Source organism: Carlito syrichta, unplaced genomic scaffold (assembly GCF_000164805.1).
Source record: "Carlito syrichta isolate Samal-C Ts95f unplaced genomic scaffold, Tarsius_syrichta-2.0.1 Scaffold221453, whole genome shotgun sequence".
Classification (NCBI taxonomy): domain Eukaryota; kingdom Metazoa; phylum Chordata; class Mammalia; order Primates; family Tarsiidae; genus Carlito; species Carlito syrichta.
In genome coordinates this window covers 77,323-88,891 of record NW_007165549.1, presented here as the reverse complement: position 1 = coordinate 88,891, position 11,569 = coordinate 77,323, and the positions used below count along the sequence as shown (strand labels likewise).

At 40.7% G+C, this 11,569-nt stretch overlaps 1 protein-coding gene across 1 annotated transcript in view; it reads left to right on the top strand.

Moving 5' to 3' along the window:
• Positions 1-3,020: 3,020 nt before the first annotated feature.
• CC2D2B (coiled-coil and C2 domain containing 2B) overlaps positions 3,021-11,569 on the top strand; it is a 41,266-nt gene continuing 32,717 nt past the window's right edge. The window contains exons 1-2 of the mRNA XM_008051682.1: positions 3,021-3,048; positions 10,667-10,763. Coding sequence (XP_008049873.1) covers positions 10,743-10,763 — 21 coding nt within the window. The 5' untranslated portion in view covers positions 3,021-3,048; positions 10,667-10,742. The remainder of the gene's footprint in view (positions 3,049-10,666; positions 10,764-11,569) is intronic.

Genomic DNA, 11,569 nt, shown 5'->3' with positions numbered 1-11,569 from the left:
AAAACTTAATCCCTAATGCAGGAGTGTTCAGAGGTGAGGCCTCATGGGAGGTGAGTAGGTCATGAGGGCTCCACCCTCATGAATGGATCAATACCACTATAAAAAGACTGGGAGTGGGCTGCCCCTGTCTGCTCTTCTGCCCTCCTGCATTCCTGCCATGTGAGGACACAGCATTCTTCCCTGGCTCCTCCTTCCACTTTCAGCCTTGTGAGGGCCCAACAAGAAGGTCCTCCCCAGATGTGGGCACCTTGGTCTTGGGCTTTTCAACCTCCAAAACTGTGAGAAACAAATTTCTTTTTTAAAATAAATTACCCAGTCTTGAGTATTCTGTTGTAGCTGTTATTTATTTATGTTCATTTCTAGTAGTATTCTATCATACGAAAATACCATAATTTATTTATACTTTCTTGAATAGATACACATTTATCTTTTTTTTTTTTTCAGTTTTTTGTCATTGTAAACAACGTTGCTCTGGACATTCTTGTACTTGTCTTCTGGAGCATGTGTGCACGAGTTTCTTTCTAAGACAGCAGCTCTCAAGTTTTTTGTGTATTAGAGTCACCTAGATACCATCTTTGTTTATTTATTTATTTATTTTTAGTCGGAGTCTCATTCTGTTGCCCAGGCTGGACTGCAGTGGCACACTCACGGCCACCTGGGTAACTGGAACCACAGGTGCATGCTACCATGCCCAGCTAATTTTTTGATTTACTGTAGAGACAAGGTCTCACAAAGTTGCCCAGGCTGGTCTCAAAACCCTGGACTCAGACATTCCTCTCACCTCTGCCTCCCAACGTGCTGGGATTATAGGCTTGAGCCACCACACCTGGCCTAGACAGCATCTTAAAAACAGATTGCAGGGCCCACTTCCCTAGCTTCTAATTCAGTAGGTCTGTGGTGAGACCTGCTCACTCCATTTATAGTAAGTTCCCAAGGGTTGCTTATGCTACTGTTCAAGCTACAACACTTTGGGATATATGTCCAAGAGTGGAATTGCTAGGTTGTAGCTTAAGTCAGCTTTGACTTTACTGGATCATGCCAAAATATTTTCTAAAACAGTGATTGTACAATATTCACTTCCAACAGCAGTATATAAAATTTCCTATTATAATCTATTTTCAGTAATATTTCATAGTTTTAAAATTATTTTTCCCAAGCCGTGCTCGGTGACTCAGCCAGTAATCTCGCGCCTTTGGGAGGTTGAGGTGAGTGGATTGCCTGAGCCCGTGGGTTCAAGACCCGCCTGGGCAGCGAGACCTCATCTCTACAATAAATCAAAAAATCAGCCGGGCATGGTAGCACATGCCTGTAATTCTGGCTACTTGGAAGGCTGAGGCGGAAGGATCGCCGGAGCCCAGCAGGTCGAGGCTGCGGTGGCCGGGAGCGGCCACTGCACTCCAGTCTGGGTGATAGAGTGAGACTCCAACTCAAAAAAGTAAAAAAATAAAATAATAAAATAAAATAAATTATTTTTCCCAATATGGTGGATCTAAAATGATATTCTATTGTGGTTTAATTTATATTCCCTTATTTTTAATGAGGTTGAGCTTTTTTTTCTCCAGTTTAAAAAAAATTAACAGACTTTATCGTTTAGAGCAGTTTTATGTTCACAGTAAAATCAAGTGGAAAGTACAGAGTTCCCACAATCCCCCTCACCACAACACACACACACACAGCCTCTCTCAACATCAACATCCTGCATCAGTGTAACATTTGTTACAACTAATGAGCCAACACTGACACATCATTACCCACCAATGTCCATCATTTACATTAGGGTTCACTCTTGGTGCTGCACATTCTGTGGGTTTTGGCAAATGTGTGACATACATCCACCATTATAAGATCATATGGAATAGTTTCACTGCCTTAAAAATCTCCTGTACCTCAAATTATTCATCCTTCCATCTCCACCCCCCTGGGACCTTTGGAAGCCACTGCTCTTTTTACTGCCTCCACAGTTTTGCCTTTTCCAGAAGGTATGAACAAGGTTCTCCAGAGAAACCAAGCCAATAGGATGGGGGGGGGGTGGGCAGGGAGAAGGAGAGAGGAAGAGAGAAAAAGAGAGATTTATTTATTTCAAGGAATTGACTCATACGATTGTGTTGGCTGGCAAGTCCAAAATCTGCAGCGTAGGATGGTAGGCTGGAGACTCACGGAGGAGTTCCACTTGAGTCTGAAGGCAGTGCTCTGGCAGAATTCCCTCTTCCACGTGGGAAGGTCAGTCTTTGGTCTATGAAGGCTTTCAACCGATTGGATGAGGTGCACCTTTATTTTGGAGGGTAATCTGCTTTATTCACAGTCTATTGATTTAAATTGCATCAAAAAAATAACTTCACAGAAACATCTAAAATAATGTTTGGCTAAATGTCTGGAAACTGTGGCCTAGCCACGTTGACACATAAAATTAATCATCACAGTCACATAGTTGAACCATACAGTATGGGACCTTTTCAGATTGGCTTCTTTCTTTTTTTTTTGAGTTGAAGTCTCACTCAGTCGCCCAGACTGGAGTGCAGTGGCCGCTCCTGGCCACCGCAGCCTCGCCTGCTGGGCTCCGGTGATCCTTCCGCCTCAGCCTTCCGAGTAGCCGAAATTACAGGCATGCGGTACCATGCTCGGCTGATTTTTTGATTTATTGTAGAGATGAAGTCTCGCTGCCGAGGCAGGTCTCAAAACTTTCACTGAGTAATGCCTGTAAGGTTTCTCTATGTCTTTTTGCAGTTCTTCAGCTGATTTTTTTTCACCACTGAGTAGTATTCCATTATATTGATGTATCATGGTTTATTTATTCATTCCCCTTAAGTTTCTTCTCATAGGCTTATCAACCATTGTTATTTCCTTTTCTGTGAAATGTTTTTTCATGTCTTTTGTTTATTTTTCTATTGTTCTATCTTTTTTCAAGCAGTTCTCTACATATTATGGATATCAGCCCTTTGACAATTATGTGTGTTAAAACTATCTTCCCCTAACACTTGGATTTTCATTTTCTTTATGCTATATTTTGGTAAAAGGAAGTGTTCAGTTTTACCAATATTTTCCTTTATGGTTTGTGTTTTTTTTTAACCTTAATAAATAATGGACTTCCTTTACTTTTCTTACTTTAAAACATGTCAATTTGCATTAAAATTTTAGACTATCACACTTTCTAATAAATGAATGAAGAATCTTTTCTTATGTTATTACTATATATAAAGGTGGTTTTAATTAAAGTAGCTAGTAAATCAGATTTTTAAATCCAAAAAGAAATATATGCAGTGTGACAATTAAGTTCATGAACTGATCCTAGAAAAAGTGCTACATACCTCATTGCTGAATATCACTACAGTCACCTTTGAAGTACTCCCCTTGGGAAGCTATACACTAATGCCAGTGCCTAGTTCACTTGTCAAAGCAATTTTGCAACTCTTTTTCTGGAATGACCATCACAGCTGTCATCATGACAACGTAATGAGCAGAACTGACTAAAACATTGCCAAAAAAAATTGTCAAATTGTGCATCAAAATCATTGACTGACTATGAGAGGCATAGCAGACCAAGTAGACATTGATAGAGAAACAGTTAAGAAAATCTAGCCAGGCTTGGTGGCTCAGCCTGTAATCCCATGCTTTGGGAGGCTGAGGTGAGTGAATTGCCTGAGTCTGTGGGTTCAAGACCTGCCTGGGCAACTTGGCGAGACCTCATCTCTACAATAAATCAAAAAATTAGCCGGGCGTGGTAGCGCGCTCCTGTAGTTCCAGTTACTTGGAAGGCTGAGGCAGAAGGATCCCCAGAGCCCAGTAGGTCGAGGCTGCAGTGGCCAGGAGCAGCCACTGCACTCCAGTCTGGGTGACAGAGTGAGAATCCAACTAAAAAAATGCTGGAGTCCCACTCCTGCAAGGGTCGGGGGTCTCTGGCGGTGTGACTGCGTAGGCAACTCACGAGAGAAAAGAAACTAAAGAGAAAGAAAGGGACTGGACTCCTGTTTAGAATTAAGCAGAAGCTGCTTTATTGAGTATATCCAAGGGCTTTTATCCCCAAGCTTTGCAAAGTCATCATCACAGGACACAAAAGGTAGCATGTGCCTTTCACACAAACAGGTCCAGGTGCACAAAGGACACCCCAAACTCTCAAGCAAATTTTTTTTCATATATAAGGAAGAACATGAGGAAGAGCAACCACAAATTGTCTTTTTGTTTCTTATGCTTGCTTAATGTTCCCCAAACCAGTTTCTTATGTGCCCTTAATTGTATTGCAACTACATCATCTTGAATTAACATCACTCAATGTCTAAACCCGAAACCACCATAATGAATTATTAACTTTTACTATTCTGTACTAATTCAAACTAGTTTCTATTAAAACAATTGCTGTTGTGGTTACACTCTCCTAGCACAGCTGGCCTAATTCAAACTTCACTGACCCTCCCCCAAATCAAAGTGAACTAACCACACTTCTATAATACAGTGGTTGCTTAAATTTTCTTTAATCTATATAAACTATTTTCTAAAACCTATATCTATAAATTTCTAAAGTTACATCAAAAGAACCTGTGACTTGTATTAAGGCTTTTAGATGTGACCCAAGTTTAAACTGTAAGTTGTACTAAAGCCAAAACTGTAATCAGTAGGAAAAAGGGAAACAATGAGTTTCTAAAGTTAGCTGTGTTCCTCTGGGTCTCAGGGTTTTATGCTTGAGCTAGCAGGAGTTTTTTCTGGCTATAGTGCTTAAGCAAGAAAAGGGAGAGGAAATGGGGTCAACAGCTCCCGAACGCATCCTAGTAGTCTCGGGGTCCACGGCCCTCCCTGATCCCTAACGCTCAGTGGGCCTCCGTGGCCGGCTCCCAACAACAACAACAAAAAAGAAAATCTTAACTGAAAATCTTGGCGTGAGAAAGGTGTGTGTGAAAATGGTGCTGAAGGAGCTCTTACATCATGATAATGCACCAGCTCACACAGAACTGTCTGTGAGGGAGTTTTCAACCAGTAAACAGATAATTGCATTGGAACACCCTCCCTACTCACCTGATCTGGCCCCCAATGACTTTTTCTTTTCCCAAAGATAAAGCAAATATTATACGGAAGACATTTTGATGACATTCAGAACATCTAGGGTAATACAATGACAACTCTGATGACCATTCCAGAAAAAGAGTTCCTAATTACTTTGAACTAGGAACCAGCATCAGTGCATAATTTCCTAAGGGGTGTACTTCAAAGGTGACCATAGTGATATTCAGCAATGAGGTATGGAGCACTTTTTTAAGGATGAGTTTGCGACCTTAATTGTCAGACTTAATATACCTATGCTCCTGCTTGCTACCAAGAAGGAACAAAACAGATACAGAGTAGACTATTCTTATAACTAAATATGGCATTCAAGAACACACACACACGTACACACGATCCACTGAAAACTGATCTAATTCCATTTACTTCCTTTATGAAACCCTCAAACACCTCAGCATTGATCAAAACAATAAAAGCCATCTATCACAAACCTGCAGCCAACACTGTGCTTGATGGGCAGGGGCTGGAAAAATTCCCCCTAAGAACTGGAAAAAGATAAGGATGGCTACTCTCACCCCTCCTTTTAAACATAGTACTGGAATTCCTATCCAGAGCAATCAGGCAGGAGAAGGAAATCAGGAGTATTCAAACAGAACAGGAGGAAGTTAAGTTATCCTTCTTTGTGGATGATATGATTCTTTACCTAGAAAACTCTGGAGAATCTGTCAAAAATATCCTTGCCCTGATAAATGACTTTGGTGAAGTCTTGGAATACGAAATCAATGCGCAAAATACAGGTGCATTTCTATACACCAACAACAAGCAGGCTGAGAACCAAATAAAAAACACAGTTTCATTCACAATTGATACACACACAAAATTGAAATACCTTGGCATCCACCTAACCAAAGAAAGGAAAGACCTTTACAATGTAAACTACAAAATATTGTTCAAAGAAATCAAGGATGATACCAATAAATGGAAAAGCATTCCATGTTCATGGATTGGAAGAATCAATATTATCAAGGTGTCCATTCTACCCAGGGAAACCTACAGATTCGATGCAACACTTATCAAATTGCCAACATCATTTTTCACAGACCTAGAAAAGGTAATACAGAAATTCATATGGAAACAAAAAAGCACAAATAGTTAAAGCAATCCTCAGCAAAAAGGAACAAAGGTGGAGGCATTACACTCCAGACTTTAAGGTTTATTACAAGGCCTCCTTAACCAAGACAGTGTGGTATTGTTACAGGAATAGACACATCAACCGATGAAGCAGGTCAGAGAATCTAGAAATAAAGCCACAGTCCCTCAACCAACTTGTCTTTGACAAAGCCGTCAATAACAGACACTTGGGAAAGGAAACCATATTTGGCAAATGGTGCTGGGAAAACTGGGTAGCCACATGTAGAAGAATGAAACTGGACCCCTCCCTATCATCATATACAAAATTAGCCTAAAATGAATCAAGGATTTAAATGTAAAACCTCTGACTAAAAGAATTTTAGAAGAAAACTTAGGGAACACCCTCCCGGACATTGGCAATGAATTCATGGCCCAGTACTCAAACACAAATGCAACAAAAGCTAAGATTGACAGGTGGGAATTTATCCAACTGAAAAGTTTTTTGCATGGCAAAAGAAACCATCAAGAGAGTACAACCCACGGAAAGGGAAAAAGTATGTACAAGCTATGCATCTGACAAAGGCCTAACATCCAGGACCTATAGGGAGCTCAAATGAATTGAAAGGAAACAAACAAACAAACAACCCTGTCAAAAAGTGGGCAAAGGACATGAACAGGCACTTCTCAAAGAAAGACATACAAGCAGCCAACAAACACATGAAAAAATGCTTAGCCTCACTAATCATCAGAAAAATGCAAATCAAAACTACAATGAGATACCACTTAATGCTGATAAAGATGGCTATCATTAATTAATAAAAAACAATAGGTTTTTGCTTCCACACTGTTGGTGGGAATGTAAACTAGTTCAACCTTTGTGGAAAGCACTGTAGCAATTTCTCAAAGAACTAAAAATTGAGCTTCCATGTGATCCAGCAGTCCCTCTTCTGGAGGGACGTAAATCACTCTATAAAAAAAGACACCAGTGCATGCAAAAACGTGGAACCAACCCAGTTCCCTGTCGAAAGTGGACTGGATAAAGAAATGTGGTACATATACATGATGGAATATTACGCAGTCATAAAGAACAAAATTATGGCCTTCGTAGCAACATGGATGCAGCTAGAGACCATACTAAGTGAAGTGTTGCAGAAATAACTGATTTCCAGATGTTCTCACTCATAAGCGGACTCTGATCATTGGTCACACAAGCACAAGGGTGGGATTGGCATATGCTGGACACTCCTAGGGGAGGGAGGGAGAGAGGAAGGGAACATCTGGCAAAAACCGGGTACCTGGTCCACTATCAGGGGAAGAGAGGGCTGGCTAGAAGCCCACATATTACCTACATACAACTTTCTTACATAGCAAATCCTCACGTGTACCCCGAAACTTAATCTCAGCACTTTGGGAGGCCGAGGTGAGAGGATTGCCTGAACCTGGGGGTTCAAGACCAGCCTGGGCAACTTGGTGAGACCTCATCTCTACAATAAATCACAAAAACTAGCCAGGCATGGTGGCATGTGTCTGTAGTTCCAGCTACTTGGACAGCTGAGGCGGAAGGATTGTCTAAGTCCAGCAGGTCGAGGCTGCAGTGGCCATGAGCGTGCCGTTGCACTCTAGCCTGGGTAGCAAAAGTGACACTCCAACTCAAAAAAAAAAGGAACACACACACACACACAGAACCCACTGAAAACTGATCTAATTCTACCCACTTCCTTTAATATTGCTGTGCTTTACTGCTGGGTACAAATTTCCTTCATGAACAAGTGTCTGTAGCTATTAAATATCTAAACAGTTTTCAAATAATATGACTATTTTTAGCTTAAGAGGTGGGAAAATTGGCTTCTTTCATACAGGTAGGGGAGAATTGTCCTATGGATTAGCCATCATTTTAAGTAATTTTTAAAAATTAACTTTATATCATTTGCTATGAATATTTTGTATTATTTTATAGTCCATGTGATATATGATTTGTATGCTTTGTCCAATGCCTATGTTAAAGCATATTTCCCACCAGCAAAGGCTAAGGGAACTCAGAATAACTAACATAATTACGTGTGTATATATGATGATATTTTGTAGGTTGTATAAACATCCACATCCCAGCCACCACTTCTCTAAATGAAAACTTCCAGGTCCTAACCAGAATTTTCAAGGAAAGGGACACCCACTTTCTGCCATTATTTCAACTTGGGGCTAGGGAGAACTGTAATGGACCAGAACACCTTGGAATTTTGTTACCTTAGATACTGTGGATATTTCTGCTATTAGCAGAAACCAAGTTGATTCTAGCTTCAACACAGGCTCAGCTGAATATTCTTAGTCCTTAGATAGAGTTCCTAAAAGATGTCCTTGTTCTTTGGCTGCCTGTCTGGATCTTGTCTGTCTGATTTTGCCTGGTTCTCTGATGTGTTTTCTTGACATTTTTATATGTGAAGGAGAGTATTGACTTAAAGAGAAATCGATTATATTGTAAGAAAAAAAGTCAAATAATTAGTATAGAAAATGTATTCACTGAAATTTGTAAAGGTAAAATATGTGGCAATGTGCGTTTGAAAATATTTGGGATACTAATTTAGAGTTAGAAGATATATACTATATTAAATAAGTTGATTTAGGAAAGCATAACACAGTCAATGTTGTTGTAAGTGAACCACAACAATGAAAAGGCTGTTGCAATTACAACAGTGAGATAAGCCAAGAATACATTTGGAGTGCAACCCAGTGGATCAGAGTGTTCAGATAAGGCAAAGTCATCTACCACTTTCATTGCCTCTGATAAAAGCTCCCCACTCCTCTCTTCTCATGACATTCTGGGGAATAAAACCACACACAAATGGAGTAAGTGGTAGAAATAAATGTGTAATAAATAATAATTAGCCCCATAAGCCCCCCCTTGGAGTAGGAATTATTGTGAAACGTGAGGAACATTTGAATAGAATACGAAATTCAAGGTGACGCAGAGGAACCTAAGTGAAGTGCGGTATATACTAACTTAACAAGCTAGAAATATCTTGAGGATGGTAAGTAGTCTTTCTCCTGTTGGCATGGCATTGTAAATATACCTTGGCTCCCCTGCCTTTCCTTAGGCCTTGGGGGCATGGAAGGAAACCCTTGAGGGCAAAGTAGAGGAATCAGCTTGTCATCATTGGAAGTATAAAGAGCCTTCCACTTAAAAGTATTCTCTGATCCCAACTAGCATTCTTCTATGGTCACTGCCTGTAGGTTCAGAAAGATAGAAACCATTAGAGATCCTTTGGAAGAGTAGTTGTCAGCCGGGCTCGGTGGCTCAGCCTGTAATCCCGCGCCTTAGGAGGTTGAGGTGAGTGGATTGCCTGAGCCCACGGGTTCGAGACCCGCCTAGGCAACTTGGCAAGACCTCATCCCTACAATAAATCAAAAAATCAGCCGGGGACGGTAGCGCATGCCTGTAATTCCGGCTACTCGGAAGGCTGAGGCAGAAGGATCGCCGGAGCCCAGCAGGTCGAGGCTGCGGTGGCTGGGAGCGGCCACTGCACTCCAATCTGGGCGACAGAGTGAGACTCCAACTCAAAAAGAAAAGAAAAGAAATAGTAGTTGTCGCTTCCTTAAGCAACAAGCTTCCACACATAATTTCAGTGGCAGGTGCAGAGCGAAAAGACCTGGTCTTTCGAATGTCAGAACTGGATCCAGCCAGGTGTGATGGCACGCACCTGTAGTCCTAGCTACTCGGGAGGCTGAGGCAGGAAAATCGCTTGAGCCCAAGAATTCAAGACCAGCCTGGGCAACATAATGAGACTCTGTCTCTAAAAAAGTAAATATAATAATAATTCATTTTTTAAAAAGAAGAACCAAGTTCAGATCAGACCTGTCACTTGCTGGTGGCATTACCTTGGGCAAATTATTTAACATCTCTGAGCTTCGAGTTTCTTCATGCCAAGTAACCTACTGTGCAGGATATGACTTTTATCTGTTGAATGTTTGATGGAGACTCCGTGCACAAGATCAAGCCGCGAGTGGAAATTCATTGATATACACTAGCCTTTCAGCTACCTCCAAAGCGTACCTAGTCAAGAAAGCCATCCGCAGACAGCTTGCAAAATGAAATGCACACCATTAACCCAGTTTTCTGGTTAGAGAAGACAAATATGGGAACGAGAATAAGCTCTGTGGTTAAACTGTCATATCCATTAGCTGAGAGCCAAAAAGCATTTGAACCATATGTATCAACTCGCAGAAACTAGCAGAATTTAAGATAGTTGAAACATTGGCACAGTACCCCAGATAGTTTGCAATGAATTGCTTTAGTGAAAGCCTTTCTGCTTGACATTTAAACATTTCTATTTTCCATCTTAAGAGAGAGACAAGATAGATTACAAGGCACACGCCAACTCTAACACAAGATAGCAGCCAGGCTTCAAAGCATATAGCTTCTTCGTAGTTTACTCTTGATAAAAGAAAGCAACACAGGTAATTGTATAGTTCTTTATGACTAATGCTCTTAGGAAATAAACAGATTTTGAGAAAAATTAAGCACTTAAAAGTATGTTTTTCTTATTTGCAGCTCACCGAAACATGATTATAGCTTCTCAAGCTTATCTACAGTAGAAGATAATATATATATCAACATTTTTGATGAAATGACGATTGAAAGCCATGAGGTGAAGGAGGATGATTACACTAACCAATGCTAAATTGATTCTGAGAAGGTCAAAGTGAATGAAGTCTAATAACATATTTGTAAATTTGTTTTTTAAATTATTATTATTTTTTTTTTTTTTTGAGTTGGAGTCTCACTCTGTCACCCAGACTGGAGTGCAGTGGCCGCTCCCGGCCACCGCAGCCTCGACCTGTTGGGCTCCGGCAATCCTTCCACATCAGCCTTCCGAGTAGCTGGAATTACAGGCACACACTACCACGCCCGGCTGATTTTTTGATTTATTGTAGAGATGAGGTTTTGCTACCCAAGCGGATCTCGAACCCGCGGGCTCAGGCAATCCACTCACCTCAGCCTCCCAAAGGCGCAGGATTACAGGCTGAGCCACCGAGCCCGGCTTTTTAAATTATTTTTATTTATACGACTATTTTGAAGATATTAACAATATTTAAGGAACTCTTTTGCAATTACTTTCCAACGCCATGATGCATTCTTTTAATCATGATGGACTTTTTAAAGTATACAATTTTTGTCACAGGATGTCAGAAATAGGAACAGCAAAGGAAAAATAGAAATAAAGAAGATCAAGCTGGCTAACATCATTTCTGAACACAAATGAGTTTGTTTTTTACTTTATTTTATGATAAAGATATGAGGTACAAGTCAGGGTTAGGGACACAAGTCATCTATGGGTAATCTACAGGCAGGTGAAGTTTGGGCCTCCAACTGGTCCTCACTTCCCTTGGTTTAGGACCAGGTATCCTTTATGTTGTTATGTGGCCCCCCTTCCTTCCCTGGCAGTGTCCCGTG